Here is a 22,502-nt window from a genome sequence, read left to right on the forward strand (position 1 = left end):
GTAAAAACCCTCTTACATAAGAGAACTGAGTAGTGTGGAATGTTTAGAGGCCATCTTCTTACTTTGGTTCCTTTGCTTCTCGACCTAAAATTTTTTTACCATTTTATAGTGTCTCTTAATAGTCAAAGTGTAAATTTGATAAACTAATTTCTGTGTTGCTAATGAAGCTTCATTTTGGTTATATTTCACAATTCAGTAATTCAGTAAAACACTACTGCTATTTAACAGAGGCAGTTCTGAACTAGGAGTGCATGCCATTCTTAAATTCTCAAACCCACAATAATGTGAATAAAAAGACCATCTTCGGGCAAGCTTTCATGGCTATTTCCTGGAATGGATTCTCGTACATTCAATAATTAACATATTCAGTCTCAAAGCTCTGCTATATAAACTATAGTCATATCACTTTTCTCCAATATGATGTCTCTGATGCTGAATGAGGTTTGCAGTCTGGTTGAAAGCTTTCCCACATTTATTACATTTATAGGGCTTCTCTCCCGTGTGAATCCTCTGATGTTGAGTAAGGTGTGTGCTTCGAATAAAGGCTTTCCCACAGATTTTACATTTGTAAGGTTTTTCTCTAGTGTGGATTCTCTTATGTTGAGTAAGGGCCGAATGGTCACTGAAGGCTTTCTCACATATATTACATGTGTATGGTTTTTCCCCAGTATGAATTCTCTGATGTTGGGCTAGGGCGGATTGGTCCCTGAAGGCTTTCTCACACAAACCACACCTGTAAGGTTTCTCTCCAGTATGAATTTTCCGATGTCGAGCAAAGGATGAGTTATCCCTGAAAGCTTTCCCACATTCACTACACTTATAAGGTTTCTCTCCAGTATGAATTCTCTGATGCTCGGTAAGGGAAGAGTTCACCCTGAAGGCCTTTCCACATTCATTACATTCAAAGGGCTTCTCTCCAGTGTGAATTCTTTGATGCTGAAGAAAACTTGTACTCTGATTGAAGGCTTTCCCACACTCGTTACATTTATAGGGTTTCTCTCCACTGTGAATATTCTGGTGTTTGGTAAGATGTGCCCTGCATACAAAGGCTTTGTCACATACGTTACATTTAAAAGGTTTCTCTCCAGTGTGTATTCTGTGATGGTGTGCAAGGTGTATGTTTCGGATAAAAGCTTTTCCGCATAAGTTGCATTCAAAAGGTTTCTCTCCGGTGTGAATTTTCTGATGATAAGTAAGCGAGGAGCTCACCGAGAAGGCCTTGCCACATTCCTTACATTCGTACGGTTTCTCGCCAGTGTGAATTCTTTGGTGATGGATAAGGTGTGTACTCTGGTGAAAGGCTTTCCCACATTCTCTACATTCATATCGTTTCTCTTTAATAACAGTTTTCCGATTTGCATTAAGTTTTTCAGTATGAACTTTCTGATGTTTATTAAGGGTCGAACTCTTAGTGAAGACTTTTCCACACTCTCTACACTCAAAGACTTTTTTGCTAGATTGCAACCCCTGACTTGGAACAAAAGATGAGCTCTCGGTGCAGTGCTTCCCAGGCTCATCACCTCCCTGGTCACTGAGCACAGAGGGGGTTTTCTGGTGAGTGACAGCCACCTGGCCTCCATGCTGCCATTCCAGCAGGCCATCATATTTCCAGTGACTGTCTCTAGTAAATTTTTCCTTTACCATCCACCGATCCAAGTCTTCTCCAGGAATATCTGCCTTGGGAGTAGATTTCTTACTCACAGGCATAGTCATCCAGTCTGAAAGACATCAAACATAAAAAAATCTATTTTATCCTGGTAAAACACCTAGTTGGGGTAAGATGAGAAGATTTATAATGCTAACAAAGAGGCTGCAGTTTTGAAGGCTTCTTGAAGTGAAGATAAGAAAGGAAAGGGGAGGGGCACCTGAGTGGTTTAGTCGGTTAAGGGTTTGACTCTCAGTTTCAGCTCAGGTCATGATTTCGTGGTCTGTGAGATTGAGCCTCATGTCAGGCTCTGTGCTGACAGCGTGGGGCCTGGTTGGGATTCTCTCTCTCTGCCCCTCCCCTGTTCACACAAGTTCACTCTCCTTCCCTTGCTCTCAAAATAAATATTAAAAAAAAAAAAAAGGAAAAAAGAGGTAAACAGGATGTGGCAGGAAGGGGTTGATTTAATGTGTAATGAATGTATGAAGCAGGATAGCTTGGAAGCTTAGATTGAGAAGTCACAGGCCTGGGTTGGGGTCCTGAGTACAATACTCAGATTACAGAGAAGTTACTTGACTTTCTATGCCTCAAAAAAAAAAACCTATACAGACCACACTCTGCTAACAGATAAGAAAAAATGTACCTTATCTATTTCAGTGGTATGGTCTTTAAAATAACCCAGATGTGACCTTAAGAAACCAGGGAAACTGGAGGTCAACACTTGGTAAAGTAATCTGACTCCCATAACTACTAAAAGCAACACTTTAATGTTTTATCTTAGCATTCAGATAGCTAATAAAACAGATGTGTAAAACACTCATCTACGAAGGACCTCCTCCTGCTAGTGAGGACACAAAGTTTCAAACCTTTATGTAACACCTATATGAAGAAAATGTACCATGAAGTTGTATATGTGAGGGCAGGAAATTAGGAACAAAGCAGCAAATCTACCAGGAGAAACCAGGTATGTGCTGAAGGGTGAGGCCCTGACTCCTAGGAAATGAAAATACAGTCACTAGAAATGGACTCCACTACTGGGATATGAGCCATGGCCCCATGTGTGATCCTCTCCCCACAGACAAATTCTGCACGTTGGTTTCATGATACAGGCATACCTCAGAGATACTGCAGGCTCGCTTCCAGACTGCTGCAGGGAAGCAAATATTGCAATGAAGTGAGTCAAATGAATTTTCTGGCTTCCCAGTGCATATAAAAGCTACGTTTACACTATACTGCAGTCTATGAAGTGGTGTAGCATTATGTTCAGAAAAACACTATATATGCCATAATTAGAAAGCACTTTCTTGCTTAAAAAATGCTAACCAGCATCTGAGCTTTCGGCGAAATCATTCTGCTGGTGGAGGGTCTTGCCTCAATGATAATGGCTGCTGGGGCGCCTGGGTGGCTCAGTCAGTTAAGCGTCTGACTCTTGACTTTGGCTCAGGTCATGATCTCACATTTTATGAGATCAAGCCCTGTGTTGGGGTCCGCGCTGACAGCGCAGAGCCTACTTGGGACTCTCTCTCCCTCCCTCTCTCTGCCCCTCCCCCATGCTTGCACGTGCACTCATGCTCTCTCAAAATAAATAAATAAACTTAGAAAAAAATGGTGGCTGCGAATGATGATTGTCAAAGGCTGGGGTGGCTGTGGCAATTTCTGAAGATAAGATAACAATGAAGTCTGCTGCATCGAAGGACTCTTCCCTCTTAGGAACAAGTTCTCTGTAGCAGGAGATGCTGTTTGACAGGATTTTGCCCACAGAACTTCTTTCGAACGTGGAAGCCAATCCTCTCAAACTCTGCCACTGCTCTATTAACTAATTTTATGTCACATTCTAAATCCTGTGTTGTCATGTCAACAACCTTCACAGCATCCTCGTCAGGATGTAGATTCCATCTCAAGAAACCCCTTTCTGTGCTCATCCATAAGAAGCAGCTCCTCATCCGTACAAGTTTTATCATGAGATTGTAGCAAGTCACTCACATCTTCAGGTTCCACTTCTAATGCCAATTCTCTGGCTATTTCTACCACACCTGTGGTTACTTCCTCTGCTGAAGTCTTGAATCTCTCAGAGTCATCCACTAGGGTTGGAATCAACTTCTTCTAAACTCCTCTACTAATGTTGATATTTTGACCTCTGCCCATAAACCATGAATGTTCTTAATGGTATCTAGAATAGTGAATCCTTTCCATAAGTTTTCAAATTTTATTGCAAGAATCACCAAAACGTGACACAGTGATATGAAGTGAGTATATGCTGTTGGAAAATGGCAGTGATAGATTTGCTCAATGCAAGATTGCCACAAACCTTCAGTTTGTAAAAAATGCATATCTGCATAGCACAATAGAACGAGGTATACCTGTATTAACGAGCAGTGTTCTGGACTGCACACCAATTTTCCTATGTATTTGTAAATATCTGCCTGTTTTGTTAAGTCTATTTAAGACTCTGTGCTAAGAAATGAAATGATAAGAACTAGACACTATACATTAATGATGTAAATTCTTGGGAAATCTATCAAGAACAAGCCTCCCTCATCACTTTTTTCTTTCTAAACGTTCCAGAAAATCTACAAAGAGCTATAATCAATGAAACAAAACAAATTCCTTTACTTATCTGGAAAAGAAAGTTAAACAGGTGCATTTTAAAGCTATAGTCCTGGTGAGCTCAGAATAATACATCGTTGCTCAAAACAAAGAATGGTCAGTTAAACACCAGGACTGCCAAATCTTAAGGTTTTAAGGGGTGACTTTCACTTTCAGACCTGATAGAGTGGCCTGTGGGAGACATTCCTGTAGAAAACAACTGGAAAATCTTAACTGAAAAACAAAAACTCTGTCTAAAGGCATCAGATGTCACTTAAGGCCAACCTGATAGTCTAATATTTGGAAGAGAAAGGAAATAGAGAGATAATCCCAATAATTACTGGGTTTTTTTTCCTTATAGGGAAGTTCAAAATTTTCTAGTCTTAAGATACTATGGAGCCAATGGTCAGTGAAGTATCTGACTTTGGCTCAGGTCATGATCTCACGGTTGGTGAGTTCAAGCCCCACACTGCGCTCTGCACTGGCAGTGTGGAGCCTGCTTTGGATTCTGTCTTTCCCTCTCTCTCTGCCCCTCCCCTGGCCACACTCTCTCTCAAAAATAAATAAATAAACATTAAAAAAATATATACTATGGAGCCAAAAACTGAGATCAGGATCTTCCAAGGAAGGGGTTGGTGGTCATACATGTGAAATTCTCAGTTGGCACTCTTGGAGGGCTGCAAGGGCAAACAAGAGATAAGCAGAGCTTTAGAAACACTGCAACCCAATCTCCAGGTAATGCGTTCCTGCTTGGATTAAGGTGGTTCCCTTGCAGAGTAGCTATCCACCAGAGAAAAAGGCAAATCTTCTCTGGAGGAACAGAACATTACCCAGAGCCTCTTCAGTCCTTCAAATACAGTATCAGGGATTCAATCCAAATGTACCAGGAATACTAAGAAATTAAGTCAAGAGAAAAAACAGATAATAGACAAAGACCCATAGAACTCAGATACCAAGTTACCAGACATGGATTTTAAGACATGTGTGATTAATATGTTCAACAAAACAGATAAGAATAAGAATTTCAATAGCAGATTGGAACCAATGAATCAAATGCAAGTTCTAGAACTGAAGAATATAAATAATTGAAATTAAGAACTGAACGGATAGATTTAACAGTATATATTGGACATAGCAGAAGGGAGCAATAGTGCCCTGGAAAAATACATAAGAAGAAAATATCTATGATAAAACTTGCAGAAAAAAATTAAAAAGAAGCATAGAAGGCATGATGAAGAGACTGAACATATGTGTAACAAGTTCTGGAATAGGGGAAGGAAAAGGGCAAAAATACTGTTTGAAAAAAAAAAAGGGCTAAAAATGAATGTGAGAAGCACTAGGGATTCCAAGCAGGATAAATACAAAGAAAATCTACCTAAGCACAGCACAGTAGAACTACTGAAAACCACTAAGTTTATCTTGATAGTTGCTTAAGAGAGAGAGAAAAAAATACATTACTTCTAAAGGAGAAAAAAAATAAGACAGGTGTCTTTTCAACAAAAACAATGAAGCCAGGAGACAATGAAATAACATCAGAAGTGTTGAAAGAACATAACTGCCAAACAGAATTCAAGAGAAAGAAAATATCCCTAAGAAGTAAATATGAGGGGTGCCTGGGTGGCTCAGTCAGTTAAGTGTCTGACTTCAGCTCAGGTTGTGGTCTCACGGTTTTTGAGTTCAAGCACTGCGTCCGGCTCTGTGCTGACAGCTCAGAGCCTGGAGCCTGCTTCAGATTCTGAGTCTCCCTTTCTCTCTGTCCCTCCCCTGCTCGTGCTCTGTCTGTCTCTCAATAATAAACGTTAAAAAAAAATTTTTTTTAATAGAAAAAATCACAGTGAATATGAAATGGATACTTCCATATAAATAAAAACAGAGATGTGTCACCAACAGACCCATATTTAAAGAAAACAACAACAGTAACAAGAGTGTTCTAGGCATAAGAAAATCCCAGGTGGAAACATGGAAATGTAAGCAGGAATGAAAAGCAATAGAAAAAGTAAATACATGGGGGCACCTAGGTGGCTCAGTTGGTTAAGCATAGGACTTCGGCTCAGATCATGCTCTCACAGTTCATGGGTTTGAGCCCTGTGTCGGGCTCTGTGCTGACAGCTCTGAGCCTGAAGCCTATGTCTCCTTCTCTGCCACTCCCCCACTTGCACTCTGTCTCTCTCTCAAAGATAAATAAACATTAAAAAATTAAAAAAAGAAAGAAAGAAAGAAAGAAAAAGTACGTGAATACATAGAAGTATTATCGCACACAATAATTATGTCTTGAGAGGTGGAAAATATATATGCAATGATATACATAGCAAAAATAACACAAAAGGTGAAAGAAAACAGAGTTAATATTTTAAGGTACTAGCACGGTCTGGGAATTATTAAAAGTAAAAAGTTATTTTGTATAACAATAAGCTGGTTTTACTAATTAGACTTACCAATAAAGTCTAGTAGCTAAAAAAATATATATTAACAAGCTAATACAGGATGAAAATCAAATAATAAAAAGTTAATTCAAGAGAAAGCAAAATGGAAAAGATAATTTAAAGCAGGTGAGTAAAATAGAAAACAATAAGATAACACACATCCAATCTCATACATATTAGTAACTGATTTACATATTCTATTGAAAAACTAAGACTGTGAGACTAGATTGAAAAAAATCCAGCTAAATGCCTATTAGAAGAGAAATACCAAAAATATAGACAGAAAAATATAGAAAAGAATGAAAAGGATTTATCATGTAAGCACTAACCACAAGAACGGTAGTACATGTATACTTAGACAAACTTTACAATATTAGAAAGAGACTTTCAGATATTTCATACTGACAAAAGGGACAGTTCTCCAGGAACATGTAAGTAAATCTACATTTGCACATAACTTCAAAATGTATAAAGTAGAAATTGAGAAAATGAAAAGCAAAAACAGAAATCTTAACAATCCTAGTAAAATATGTTCACACACCACTTTGAAAAACTCAGAAATCAAACCTTTAAGAATAGGGATGATCTCAACAATCCAAAAAACAAATCTGATTTAATTAATATACCTGATAACAGTATACCCAACAATGACAGAATATATATTATTAGTAAATACAGAACATTTACTCAAGCTGACTATATACTGGGCTGTAAAGCAGTATGGACACATTTCACAGGACTGAGGTCACTCAGAATACGTTCTCTGAACTCCATGGAATCAAGCTGGCAATGAATACCAAAACACCAAAAAGATACTTAAATAATCCACAGATATTTCTAAATTAAGCAATGCATTTCTAAAGACTTCCATCAAGACTAATCAGAACAGGGGCACCTGGGTGGCTCAGCTGGTTAAGTGTCCAATTCTTGATTTCAGCTTAGGTCATGATCTCATGGTTCTTGAGATTGAGCCCCCACATCAGGCTGACAGTGCAGGGCCTACTTAGGATTCTCTCTCCCTCTCTGTCCCTCCCCAGCTCATATGCGTGTATGCTATCTCTCTCTCTCTCTCTCTCTCTCTAATAAATAAACTTAAAAAAAAAAAAAAGAGGAGCACCTGGGTGGCTCAATCGGTTAAGTGGCCAACTTCGGCTCAGGTCATCTCGCGGTCAGTGAGTTCAAGCCCCGCATCGGGCTCTGTGCTGACAGCTCAGAGCCTGGAGCCTGTTTCAGATTCTGTGTCTCCCTCTCTCTGACCCTCCCCTGTTCATGCTCTGTCTCTCTCTGTCTCAAAAATAAATAAACGTTAAACAAAAAATTAAAAAAAAAAAGACTAATCAAGAACAGAGAGAAGGCACATATCAGTAATAATAATGATAAAGGTGACATCAGGACAGATTCCATGGAGACTTATATGACAATGACATAATGAGGAAAGTTTATGCTAATGAGTTTGGCCATTTAGATAAAAGGGTCAAATTCCTAGAAAGGTAAAATGTACCAAAACTGACCAAAAAAAAACCAAAAACAAAAACAAAAAAAACCAAAAAACCAACAACAAACAAACAAAAAAAGCCCCAAACAAAACCAAACCAAAAACCAGAAAATTTGAATGGTCCTATATCAAATAAATGGAATCTTCAATTTAAAACTTTCTCACAAAGGGGCGCCTGGGTGGCGCAGTCGGTTAAGCGTCCAACTTCAGCCAGGTCACGATCTCGCGGTCCATGAGTTCGAGCCCCGCGTCAGGCTCTGGGCTGATGGCTCAGAGCCTGGAGCCTGTTTCCGATTCTGTGTCTCCCTCTCTCTCTGCCCCTCCCCCGTTCATGCTCTGTCTCTCTCTGTCCCAAAAATAAATAAATGTTGAAAAAAAAATTTTTTTTAAATAAAATAAAATAAAACTTTCTCACAAAGAAACTGCCAGAGATAGCTTCACTAGTGAATCTGTCTAAACATTTAAGAAAGAAAGAATACCAGTCTTACACAAGCTCTTTCAGAGAAATGAAAAGAATGAACATATCTCATTGGTTTTATTAAGTTAGCACAACCTGATGAGAACAATTTAAAACTTTATTTACTTAATTTTGAGAGAGAGAGAGAGAGAGAGCAAACACACGCACACAAGCAGCAGGGAGAGGCAGAGAGAGAAAGAAGGAGAGAGAGATTCCCAAGCAGGCTCTGGTGCTGTCAGAACGGAGTCCTGTGCAGGGCAGAGCTTGATCTCATGAACCGTGAGATCATTACCTGAGGCAAGATCTAGAGCCGGATGTTTGACCCACTGAGCCATCTAGATGCCCCAAGATGGGAACAACTTTTAAAAAATATAAAATCACAGACCATTCTTTCTTGTCAACACAGATGCAAAATTCCTAAATCTAGTATCAGCAAAAGGAATACAAAACCGTGATATAAAAAAGGATAATGGATCACGAGTAAGTTGAAATCTCAACGTTGTTTTCACATTTCAATCCCGCAATGTTATTCACCATATTAACAAAATAAAGGAGAAAAAATCACATCATTATTTCAATAGAGGCTGAAATTGACCCAATTCAATACCTAGTCATGATGAAATCTCAGTAAAGTAGAACATAACTTTCTTAATCTGATAAAGAGTATCTATAAAAATTCTACACCAAACATCACAATTATAAAATATTGAAAACATTCCTGAGACTGAAATGAAAAAAAAATGCCTATTATCACAATTTCTATTTAACATTCTATTAAAAGTCTTAATCAGTGCAAGGTAAAGAAAGAGAAAAGAAAATCGGAAAAGAAAAAATTAAAATGTCATTATTCTCAGATAATATGATTATGTTCATATAAAAACACAAAATAATCTACTATTTATTAGAATTAATAAGGGAACTTAGTAAAGTTGCCGGGCGTAAGATCAATATATAAAACCAATAGTCCATCTATATACCAGCAACAATTAATTGGAAAACTTTCAAAAGATATTTGTAATTGTATCAAAAACAAAAAAATACTTATAAATATAGTGAAAGATGTGCAAGAACTATACACGTAAATCAACAAAAAATTTCAGAGAAATTATAAAGAAAATCTAAACAAATACAGGGATACAACATAGTCACAGAATGGCATACTACCAATTCTTCCCATTTAGTCTACAGAGTCAGGCCAATTCTTATTAAAATCCCAGCAGGAATTTTGTGGAAATTGAAAAGTCAATTCAAAAATTCTGAAAGCAAACAAAAGAACAAAGCTGGAGGACTTACATCATCAAGTGTGACACTCATCATAATGTTAGAGTAATTAAGACATTATTGTATTGGCACAAGATATGACAAAAAAGAATGAAACAGAATAGTCTAGAAACAGACCTATGTACAAATAGACAAATGCAAGAGACTACAGAACCCAGAATCAGACTCATGCACAATGTAGTCGCCATATGTGTGACAAAGGAAATACTGCAATACAGTGGGAGAAAGATAGTCTTTTCAGTAAACCATCCTGGGTCAACTGGATACCATATGAGAAACGAACAATAAATCTTCCACGTTGACTTCAGAAATAAGTATGAAAGACGAAAGAATACAGCTGCTACAGGAAAACAAAGATGTTCATTGCCTTAAAGGTCTTATATAGAACACAAAAAGCATTAACCACAAGGGACAAAAAGAAAAACAAAACCACAAAAACCCATATCCTGATTAACTGCACTGTCTTAAAAATTTAGAACTTGTTTATCAAATGACACTATTATTCAAGGTGGGAAGTATATATATTTGCATACATGACATTTGACGACTCAAATCCCAAATATGCAACCCTATCGATCATTAAGAAAAGATCAGACAGCTATATAGAAAGGGAAAGACTTATTCTTTACAAAAGAGAATATTAAAGAGATTAAAAATAAAGAAGATCCCCAATCATCTGGGTGGCTCAGTTGGTTGAACATCTGACTTTGGCTCAGGTAATGATCTCACAGTTTGTGAGTTTGTGTGATCCCTGTGTCAGGCTCTGTGCTGACAGTTCAAAGCCTGGAGCCTGCTTTAGATTCTGGTGTCTCCCTCTCTCTCTCTGCCTCTCCCCTGCTCATGATCTGTCTCTCTCTCTTTCTCAAAAATAAATAAACATTAAAAAAATAGCAAAGATGATCAATTTCATCAGTCATAAGTTGAGATGCAACCCGGTACTCCATATATCCTCTAGAGTGGCAGAAGAAATGTTTAAATGGCAATACTGGGAACCCTCAGATACTGCTGGTTGAGGAACAGATTAGGATAGCCACTTTGGAAAACTCCTTGCTAGTGTCTACTAAAGCCTTCATACTCATGAACATAGTACTCCTACCTATATACCCAAGAGAAATATATACATATATTCTCTAAAAGACCTATAGAAATGTTCAAAGCAGTACTATTCATAATAGCTCCAGGCTAGAAATCAAATGTTTAGCAACAGTAGAAAATAGAAATGGTAAGTTTACACAGTGAAATACTGTACATCAATGAGAATGAACCAACCACTGCTATACATGGATGAATGGCAAACATACTGCTGAAGGAAAGAAGCCAGATACAGAAGAGCACATACTGTATGATTCCACTTATATAAACTTTAAAAATAGGCCAAAGAAAGCTATGGTCAGGGTAGTAGTTATCTTTAGAAAGAAAGAAATAGAGGGGATGGGAGATTTCTAACATGCTGGTAACATTCTATTTCTTTTAGAAGTGCTGGTTATACAATATTTACACTGCAAAAATGTGCTGAATTTTACACTTAAAATTTGTGTATTTTTCTGGGTATTCAAAAAATGTTTGCTTAAAAAGATCTGGCAGATGGTTTTCAAAAAAGATACTGTGGGTCACCAAAAATAACCAATTGCCGGCTTTCTTTGAATTGTGATATCTATTAAAGCCTCTTCTCAACTGTGATAATAATAACACATCATCTATATATAAGAGAGTATTTGTCTTCTTAATGTTTAGTGTTATAGGAGAACACTCATCTAATCAAGAGAGGAGTCAAACGCACCCAAGTTTTACCACACTGAAGACGAACTGAGTGAGGAGAGACTGGACCCACTGAAGATATGAGCACACAGAATCCGCTCTCATCAAGGCCCAGGTCACTTCAGGGTGGGCTGAATTAACCTGGCTGCATTGTCCTATGTTAAAAAAGGACAAAGTATAGTTAAAAAAAATTTTTTTTAAATGTTTTATTTATTCTTGACAGAGAGACAGAGACAGAGCACTAGCAGGGGGCAGCGGGTGGACGGGGGGAGGGGGCGTTGGGGCAGAGAGAAAGGGAGACACAGAATCCGAAAGCAGGCTCCAGGCTATGAGCTGGCAGCACAGAGCCCAACACAGGGCTCAAACTCACGAACCATGAGACCATGACCTGAGCTGGAATTGGATGCTTAACTGACTGAGCCACCCAGGCACCCCGGCAAAGTATGGTTTTAAACTCTATAAACCCAGGATTCCTGCTTCTAGGCATGTCCCTTAGTGAAAACATATGTCCACCAAGAGCATATGAACTAAAAGACATCCACACAGTGGCATCTGGGTGGCTCAGTCAGTTAAGCGTCCAACTTCGGCTCAGGTCATGATCTCGCAGTTTTTGGTTTGGGCCCTGCATCCAGCTCCTTGCTGACAGTGTAGAGCCTGCTTGGGATTCTCTCAGTCTCCCTCTCTCTCTGCCCCTCCCCTATTCTCTCTCTCTCAAAATAAATAAATAAACTTAAAAAAAAAAAAAGTCATCTACATAAACCTCTGTACCAGAATGTTCACAGCAGCCTTAGCCAAAGCCTGAAAACACCCAAATGTTCACCAGTGATGAATGATCAGTGCTATCTCCAGACAACAGAGTGCTAACTCAGTGATGGCAAAGAACTACTGACGTCTGAAACAGCAAGGAGGAATCTCGAAGCTTCTTTGCTAAGTGACGGTCAGACACAGAGGAGAACATGCTGTAGAGTCCCATTTGCATGAAATCCTGGGAAGATAAACTCAGAATGGCAGAGGCAGATGACTGGTTGCCAGGGCCTAGGGATGGGGCAGGAGGGGGGGCGGGGAGTTAACCGCAAAGAGGTCAGAGGGAACTCTTAGGTTAGGGATAACAGAATGTCATTATTTGGAAGCAATTACACCAAATAATCGGCTAAAAGAAGAGAAAAGTGGCTACCTCTCCAGTGGGGAGAATAGGGGAAAGCGGTCACTGTTTTTTGTAATAAAAACTGTAGTTTCATTAAATGCGTGCATTACTGTGATAAAACTTACTACTAAAAATAAAGAACAGAATAAACTCCAATGAAGTCAAAAGACAGAAATACTGGGAAAAAAAAAAAAATCAATGAATAGATCAAGATAAAATAGAAAGGACCAGCAGAGTCAAACATTTATTCATTAAAAAGTCTATTAAAGGGTCACCTGAGTGGCCCAGTCAGTTAGCTGTCCTACTCTTTGTTTTGGCTCAGGTCATGATCTCACGGTTTGTGGGGTTCAAGCCCCACACTGGGCTCTGTGCTGACAGTGTGGAACCTGCTTGGGGTTATCTCTCCCCCTCTCTCTGCCCCTTCCCTGTTTGTTCTCTTTCTCTCTCTCTCTCTCAAAAATAAACATAAAAAGAAAGTCTGTTAAAAAGCAAACCTCTCACAAGACTTCAACAGAAAGAAAAAAAAAGACGAAAGTTGAATATTATTAGAAATTCATGCTTCCATTCAACCAAGTCCTTCCCTAATGGATCTAAGGGTAGAAAGGATCATTTAAACACAACACAAAAAGCATGAAGATAAAGACCATTAAGGCAAAAGACTGATATATTTTACTTTGTTAATTAAGAACTTCTGTTAACAAAGAAAAAGATAAGCTATAAAGTGACACACTTATTTGATTCCTGAATAAATAGGACTTTTTACAAATGACTAAGAAAAAGATGAACTATAATAGAAAAATGGGCAAAGAATATGAATAAGTAAGTCTCAGAGCACAAATTATCAACACACGAAAAGACATCCAATTTAATGAGTAAACAAGGAAATGGAAATCAAAACCACAGGGAGATACCAGTTTGCAGGAATGGGGATAGGAGAATTTTTAAGTCTATCAGTTCCAAATTTTGGCAAGAAAGTAAAGTCACAAGAATTTGCCTGAACTGTGAGTATAATCTGGAACAACTAACTTAACCAGGAATCTGGAACAGTCTCGAAGAGCTGAAGAAGCATGTACCCTTAAGCCCACTACTTCTACACCTGTGCATACACCTTAAAAAGACTCCCAGTGAAGGCTCGTGTATATAAGGAAACATGTATAAGAACATTCAGTCTGCATTATTCGAAACAGCAAAGTCTAGAAACAACCCACAGGTCTACCAGCAACAGAATGGATAAATTTAAGGTGTCATCACTGAAGGAATATCAAAGTGCAGAAGTACACATCTCAATAAGGGTTTAAAAAGACCAACTTGTGGAAACTGTACAATACACATATCAAACTTAAAAAAATTTTTTTGAATTAAAAAAAATTTTGAGAGAGAGCTACAAGTAGGGGAAGGGCAGAGAGAGACAGAGGATCTGAAGTGGGCTCCACGCTGTCAGCACAGAGCCCAACAAGGAGCTCGAACCCACGAACTGCGAGATCATGACCTGAGCCAAAGTCGGACACTCAACCAACTGAGCCACCCAGGTGTCCCCATATATCAGACTTTAAAGCACACAAAGCTAAATAACATTGCTCAGGGCTCCAGATAAATGTGGTAAAACCATGAAGAACGGCGCAGGAGCTGCTGGTGGAAAATTCAAGCTAGTGGCTCTCTCTGACATTGAAGGGAGAAGGGGCAGTGACACGGGGTATATTGGACTTCCCGGGTGCCCCTACGTTTTATTTCTTAAGTTGGACAGTGGGATATGGGTGTCATTTCTTTTTTCTTCAAACTTAAAAAAATACCACATATTCTCTTTTGTGTATATAATGTACAGTAAGCAAAATATGCTTATTTTATTTTATTATTTTAGTTTATTTATTTATTTTGAGAAAGAGAAACAGAGAACGAGGCAGGGAGGGACAGAGAGAGAGAGAAGGAGAGTGAGAATCCCAAGCAGGCTCCATGCTGTCAGCACAGAGCCCTACTTGGGGCTCCATCTCACGAACTGCAAGATCATGACCTGAGCTGAAACCAAGAGTCAGACGCTTAACTGACTGAGCCACCCAGGTGCTCCAAAATATGTTTATTTTAAGTAAAACAAGGAAATAATAACAAGTGTAGAAATAAAATAACAACCTGTAAGAGTAATAAGTAAGGGCTGGTTCCCTGAAAAAAAAATTCCAACAAATTTAAGAGGGAAAAAAGAAGCAGATAAAATTGGAAACAAGCAAGAGGACATCGTATAAAGTGTTAAAATTATAGACGAATCCTATGGCCAATTGTAAACAAATACGCTTCATGGCTAAAAAAAAAGACAGTTTAAAACTAACTGGTAAAAATGTACAACTGATGTAACAGAAAGAAATCTAAACAGATTAATAAATACAAACTGTAGGAAGTTATTAACACACTACCCAAATTAAGGGATCAGGTAGTTTTATTTAGACTTACTGAGTAAACAATTTCTGGGTAACTGAAGCTATTTTGGAGAAGGGGAAAAAAGAAGTTTGAGAGCCAGATGGCTTCACCCCAATCCTGACTCGCCAGGAGACGGCAACATTAAATCTGTCCAAATGAACTAACCACACTGAGGCTTGGTTTTCTCTAAGTACAGTTAATCATACTTCCCTCACAGGTTGTGAGGACTGAATGGGGCAGTTCATATAAATTCCCTCAGAAAACACCCAGCACAGTGATGGTCCCAGCTGCTCAAATGCCAGCTCTCTTCTCCCTCCACTAGCTCATGGCCCAGAGGGGATAAAATCTATCAGAAGCATTACAACTGAAAAGTGTCTGTTCTAAACCAACGGTAATTGGTGCAGAAATGGACAAGTTCTAGATCCAATTCCTACAAAATGAGAGATGAACCTAATACCACTGTTTCATATGGTTTCTGAAGTCATAGTCATTATCAACAGAAACAGAAATAAGAAAAACCCAAATTAAAAATGATCTAATGAACACTTTAAGAATAATAATCAGAGTCACAGGAGGGCAATAAATACTTGGAAAGGACTACCACCTCTTGGTAGCAGCAATTCCTGGTTAAAGAACAAAAGAGAAGATGGTTCTATTCAAAAGTAAAAATATGTCTTCAATAGATAATGAGAGGAACAGCTATAAAACTTTATTGGGAAACATAAAATAACACTTCTTTCCATGTCTGACTGGCTAGCCACTGGTCATCCCCCATGAATCGGCTCCAGGTTTGGGATGTCCAGGCAATTCAGAAACACAAGGTGCTAGACCCAGAGGGTCGGGAAAGGCACCTGGGAGGGTCTGACCCATGACCACCTGGTTTTTCATATCATTACCCACACCTGACTTCTAGGCATGAAACTCCTTCATATTCCTAATCCCCTCCCACCCCTAGCAAGTACAATAAAGAACTAGTCGTAACGATGAATAAAGAATGGATGATGGTGTTAGGCCAGAGTGGTGGGACAGTGGATGAATTTCTTTTAATTCCCCACCCCCTTTTATTTTGCTAGAACACTGCTTATACAATACAGAATGAAATATTAAAAATGCCTTAGCTTAGTTATAACAGAACATACAAATTCAGAATGCTACTGGAGTAACTTAGAAGATTTTTTTTTTTTTAGACAACTGAGTTTTAGAGCTAATACATTTAAATTCTATAATAGCCTGGGTCCTAGACATTTCAGGTGTAGTTATTTAGTGTAGGCTATAAATCCCTGCCTTTTTTGCTGGGTGATAAATCAGTAACAAAGGCTTAAAAAAAGTATTTTCCAGGGGCACTTGGGTGGCTCAGTCAGTTAAGCATCTCAACTTTAGCTCAGGTCATGATCTCATGGTTGGTGGGATCGAGCCCTGTGTCAGGCTCTGCACTGGTAGTACGGAGCCTGCTTGGGATTCTGTCTCCCTCTCTCTCTCTGCCCCTCCCCAACTTGCACTGTCTCTGTCTCTCTGAAAATAAACTTAAAAAAATTTATTTTTATTACTTAAGTCTATTTGAGAGAAAGACCACGAGTGGGGGAAGGACAGAGAGGGAGACACAGAATCCCAAGCAGGCTCCAGGATCTGAGCTGTCAGCACAGAGCCCGACGCAGGGCCTGAACTCACGAACTGCAAGATCATGACCTGAGCCGAAGTCGGACGCTTAACCGCCTGAGCCACCCAGGCACCCCCCAAAAAATAAAATAAAAATAAAAATAATAAAAATAAAATAAATAAGAACATTTTCCAGCCTATAAAATGCTAGCTAAAAGTGAAATGTCGTAACGTCTTGGATAAGGCAATATGTTCTCTAGAATATTCAGGAGCAAGGAGAGGCACCCCTGTTCCCGCTCTTAAGCTACCAGACCCAAAGGGCTCCGTAAGACAAGCAGAAACCACTTAATTGTCATGTTCTCTGTATCCAAAGGCTACAAGTCTATGCCACCTATTAAGTGCCAAGTGAGTGATACAAGCCCGGCTTCACTCTCATGGTGCTTACGACCCAGTGTGGTGCTGGCAAAAGGCAGAGAATAATTAAACACTGGCTGAATATATGTGCACATGGGTGCACAGATATGAAGGCGGTGGAAGAAGTGTGCAATGGTTAGCTAGAAGAGCTGCCTCAGAAGGCAGTTGGTTAACTGGTCCATATGACCAGAAGATGCCCTGCTGCGTGTAACCGTCACTGGAGAAATGTCGGTGAGCAGATTTCACCATTCGATGCTAAACGAGACAAAAGGACACGTGAGTGTGGCATGCGGGGAGCTGCCCAGATTACAATGGACACTTTTTCCAAACTGGAGGCTATTGATCTATGCCAAATAGGGAGAGAAGAAAACTCACAGATGGGAGGGTCCATGTGCCCACAGGGCAACAAGATGCTGAGGTGAACAAGAAGGGAAAAGATGTTGCTTCTCAGTCCACAGGCCTGGAATATTTGCTGAGTTCCTCCTGAAGCCCCCCACGTGCATGGTTCTTACCAAGACAGAAGCCTGCTGAGGTGTCCTCCAGCATCCACTCTTCTCCTTTTCCCAGCTGGGACAACACATCTGGTTGGGGTCCTAAGAGTCCTGTTTTTGAGGGGAAAAAGAGACCACATCTGTTCATACCAGCGATAATATCATTGCAAGGAGATCTGGTCCTGGGGACTTCCTGGAAAAGGTGACCCAATAGGAAGGCCAGGGGACAGATGAATTCCCAGGAGGAAGAAAAGATGGCTGGGGCCCAACACAATCTGGTCCCATGTCCTTCTCCCTGTTGAAAGGGAGAGAGGATTCAACCTAGTCACCTTTGAAGCATCTGCACTTAGACTCCAACAAAACAGTCATGTACCTGGGACACCAGGGGTAGGCATGCAGTGCCCTGAAGATAACATCCTCAATCAGCCCACTCCCAGTCCAGTGTTCTGGATGGAACCAGTTTAAGAGTTTATAAGGGTCCGCAAGAGATCCCTAAATGTGAAGATAAGCCCTCGGAGGCCCCTGCTTACCCAGCGAGACCAGGTTGCTGTAGTTCTCCAGCATCACATCCCTGTACAGGGCCCTCTGAGTGGGGCTTAGCTGTGCCCACTCGTCCTGGGTGAAGAGCACGACCACGTCCTTGAAGGTCACTGATTCCTGTAACAGCAAACCCATCCCTGGTGACCTGCGGCTACCCCTCCCATGGCTCTCTGAGAAATGCTGAGCCTGGCAGGCCCCAGGAGCTGGCTGAGGTCTGCAGGACCGTTAGCATAGAGCAGGCTGGGGCTCTGTGACAACATGAGCATTTCCTCAGGGGCTCCTAGGGGCCGGGCTTTTACCAGACTTTGTTTCCTGCTTTGCAGAAACGTATACTGTGAAGAAGATATGCTTCTATGCTTCCTCAGCACTGAGACTTCAGACTTGCTGTTCCCTTTTTTTTTTTAAATAAAGTTCTAAAGTTTATTTTTGTGAGAGTGAGAGTACACGCACAAGCAGGGGGAGGGGCAGAGAGAGAGAGAAAGAGCACAAGCAGGGCAGGGGAGGAGGGAGGGGGGAGAGGGAGGGAAGGAGAGGGAAAGAGAGAGGGAGAAGAGAGAGAGAGAGAGAGAGAGAGAGAGAGAGAGAGAGAACCAAAGCAGGCTCCAGGCTCCAAGCTGTAGGTGCAGAGCCCAATGTGGGGCTCAAGCTCACAAATCGTGAGATCATGACCTGAGCTGAAGTCAGGACACTCAGCTGACTGAACCACCCAGGCACCCTCTTGCTGTCCCTTTTGACATGAACATTTTCTCCCATCTCCCTCAATTTGCCCAGCCCTGCCTCCACCCCTACCCCACGACCAAATCCTATTCAGGCTCAGCCTCCACATTACTTCCTGGGCATGGCCTTCTTCAACCCCTTTATCACTGGTGCAGGCACAGCAAAGCACTCTCCTGCTTTATTGTGAGTTTTCATTTACTTTTGGCTTCCCCCGCTGGACTGTTCGCTCCGAGCAGCTATGGACAATTTCTACATCTCTCTTGTCTTCCTGGCATGTCTTCTAGAACACAGCCCATGTACCCAACCCCTATTATACGTTGCTTAGCCAACACCTGCTTGTCTTCAGCTGCTCACCCCCAGGCACATACACGGTTCCCGTAGAAACAGTCATTCTGGACAAGATGACCCTGTCCCCTCTGATCACAAAGAGCACCTTCCTTAGAAACTGCTGGCTGAGAAGCCAAGAGAGCTGGTGTGCACTGAGAAAGAGTTACACAGAAGCCCTGAGAAGAAAGCCAAGGGTCCCAGAGAAAGGACTTTTTTTGATTATTGTAGACCCTACCTCCATAGCCTAATAAGTCCAGTCGTTTCCTTGCATGTGGAGAAATACTTGGGAGAAATCCCAGTATCCTTCCAGTACAGGCCTGCTTTTGCTTAAGGTAGTCTGACTTCAGTTTTCATTACCTGTACCCAGAGCTTTGCACACCTGTTAGATTGAAACCATGAACCAACTTGTCAGGGACCACTGTGTACTTTTTCAGCACTGTCATAATAACATAATACCCAGCACATTTTACATTCCTAATACAGGTCTACTGAATGACAACCAAATTAAGGCAGCCTATAAATACGAAATAAATTGTGTGATACCAACAATGCATTTGAGGAAAGGGTCAGGGAAGGGAATTATCACAGTGGATTGGCACCACAGAGATAGGCTTCAAGAAAAAAGTGGTACCAGAGATGGGGTGCTAAGGGACAGGTCAAACCGGAAGGAGCAGGGTGAACAGCCAGTGAGCCATGACGGGACTGAACACAGCACCTTCAACCAGCTGCTCAACTCTTCCAGTGTTTTCTGCCAAGGATTCCAGCTCCGGACAGGCTTAAACATGTGAGGGAATTAGAATGATTTTACCAAAGTCAACAGATTTTATACATTCAAATGAAGGTTATCTCCTTCAAAGTGGTAGAGTCCATATCCTTGTTCCAAGAAGGCTGGCCCTGCTCTAAGTGTTTTCGTAACTTACTGAAATTGAAAATGTATCTTTTGAATGACTTCATAAAAAACGTATGTCATTAAAAAAGAAAAGAGTAAGTCCCTTCCCCGAGAAAGTGTTCTAATTTCTCTCTTCACTCAACTCCTGTGTTAGGTACTACCTTTAAAACCACTTTGGACCCCGGGGAGCCTGGGTGGCTCAGTGGGTTAAGTGTCTGACTCTTGGTTTTGGCTCACGTGATGATTTCACAGTTTGTGGGTTCGAGCCCCACATCTGGCTCTGCACTGACAGTGTGGCGCCTATTTGGGATTTCTCTCCCTCTCTCTCTGCTCCTCCCTGGCTTGCTCTCTCTCAAAAAATAAATAAACATAAAAAAAAAAAAAAACCATTTGGACCCCTACTCTTCCTTGCTAGTGGAAAGAGTACAGATTACAGGGTGTGTCATTAATGTGAACTTGAACAAGTGACTTAGCTCCCTCACCCATTTGGATGAGCCCAACATGGGGGCCAGGGAAAAAAGGGCAACAGGGTCAGGCCTCCATCTGAGACTGGATTAAGAGAAAAGGTCCTGGTCAGGGTAAAAAATCCCAAACAAACCAACAACGAAAAACAAGCCCATACTCTTCAAACCTCTACATTAAAAACTTTTAAGGGGTGCCTGGGTGGCTCAGTCAGTTGAGTGTCCGACTTCAGCTCAGGTCATGATCTCACAGTTGGTGAGTTCGAGCCCCACGTCAGGCTCTGTACTGACAGCTCAGAGCCTGGAGCCTGCTTGGGATTCTGTGTCTCCCTCTCTCTCTGCCCCTTCCCTGCTCATGCTCTGTCTCTCTCTGTCTCAAAAATAAGTAAACATTTAAAAAAAATTAAAAAAAAAAAAACTTTTAAGGCAATTCAGGGGAGGAACCCCAGAGCAACTCCCCACTCACCTGGACCATGGTTGGCAGGCGCCTGACAGCCATTCCTTCTCTGATAAGCCCTTTTAGGGACTGGCAGAGTGGAACTTAAGCGAGAAATATCTACACACCTGTTATGAGGAAAACCGGGTTAAAAGAGATCACACCGCAGTCCTGAGTGAGGCTGGGAGCATTCACATCCTAGGAATTCTGTTACCCTGAAGCAGTAGACTCTTAGTCTCTATTAGCTCCCAATTCTCTCCTTCTGAGGATACTTCTGCTGGCCTCTGCTGCAAAGGGAATCCCTTCCCATGCAGCCATTACCTGCCCCTACGCCTTCCGTCAGCATCTGGATCAAATCCTCCACATTTTCCCTCCCGTATCTTAAATACATTGGCTGTTCCCTGCAGAAAGCACCCGTCACCCTCCAGATTTCAATCTTTCTACCCACCCTCTGGCCTTCGCCCTGAGAGGTCTCAACAGAAGTTTCTCTCCTGCCCGGAAGGTTGCCTAATTCCTGGGAGGGGAGTGAAGGATTGCCGCAAAAGGCAAGGTAAGAAGGCTGGATCTCCATGTCAAGACCTCTCAGGCCAAGTCCTTCTCTCTGACCTCAGGCCTCTCCCCTTCAGGGACCCAGTCTGGGTGACAAAGAGCCAAAGGTGGGCGAGAAGCAGTGTATTTGTGTGGCTGGGGGGGGGGGGGGGGTAGGCGGCTAGGAATCTCTTTCATACAACCCACCCTCCGGCTCCCAAGGAGCCGCTGCTGCGGCTGCCCCGGCCTCGGAGAGTTCGCAGACAGGGCTCCGAAACACCCTGGGGACATCCACCCCTGCAGGTAGAATGGGCTTCCTGGAGTCGGCTCCGAGACCCAAGCAGAGGCCCTAACTGCATCCTCCTGTACATGCACTTGCAGACTCGGACTCTAAAACCAAGAGCCCACACCTGGCCATCCTCCCTTTTCCTCTTAGGATCAAACCTCAGCCGTACGTCCCGGTAAGTTTAGGGCATCAGATCGGCGTCCTCCAGAAGGGACTACGACCCGTACCTACTCGGCCTTCCCTCCGCCCTTTCCCCCCGGCCCCGAACACCGCCATCTCCCTCCCCCCACCCGCCCCCAGCCGCGCCCGCTCTCCGACGCGGCTTTGGCCACCGTGCCTGGTCACCACCGGATTGCCCTTTGAAGAGCCACTGCCCGTGGCGAGAAACCGCAACCGCCACATCGCAGGCGGAACACAATGAGCTGGAGTTGGCAGCCCGGGTCGGAACTGCGCTTGCGCGTTGCCCGGGGAGCTGCGGAGCCGAACACCCGCAAGTCAGAGGGCTGCTACCTTCTGGCTTCCCAGACTCCACTTCCCAGAGGGCGAAGCGGCGGCCAGCGCAGAAAGTGATATTGCGCGCTTGCGCAGACACGGCCTCGCCCTTCAACACCACGACTGGCAG

General features: G+C 41.7%; 1 protein-coding gene across 2 annotated transcripts; it reads right to left on the minus strand.

Annotated features, from left to right (window-relative positions):
- Positions 1–162: 162 nt before the first annotated feature.
- On the minus strand, positions 163–22,111 carry ZNF454 (zinc finger protein 454). 2 transcript variants are annotated; one of them, XM_047083132.1, is made up of 5 exons: positions 21,802–22,111; positions 21,097–21,194; positions 18,227–18,353; positions 17,718–17,807; positions 163–1,718 (listed from the first exon to the last, which is right to left on the minus strand). In XM_047083132.1, the coding sequence occupies exons 2-5, from the start codon at positions 21,127–21,129 to the stop codon at positions 403–405; spliced, it is 1,566 nt and encodes a 521-aa protein (XP_046939088.1). In that variant the 5' UTR covers positions 21,130–21,194; positions 21,802–22,111; the 3' UTR covers positions 163–402. The 2 variants fall into 2 exon arrangements, with proteins under 2 accessions (XP_046939088.1, XP_046939095.1); XM_047083139.1 differs by lacking the exon at positions 21,802–22,111 and adding an exon at positions 19,516–19,659 and having other exon boundaries at positions 21,097–21,727.
- Positions 22,112–22,502: the final 391 nt, after the last annotated feature.

Source organism: Lynx rufus, unplaced genomic scaffold (assembly GCF_022079265.1).
Source record: "Lynx rufus isolate CCGP_SWC_20201006 ecotype Redwood Valley unplaced genomic scaffold, mLynRuf1.p SCAF_1, whole genome shotgun sequence".
NCBI lineage: Eukaryota > Metazoa > Chordata > Mammalia > Carnivora > Felidae > Lynx > Lynx rufus.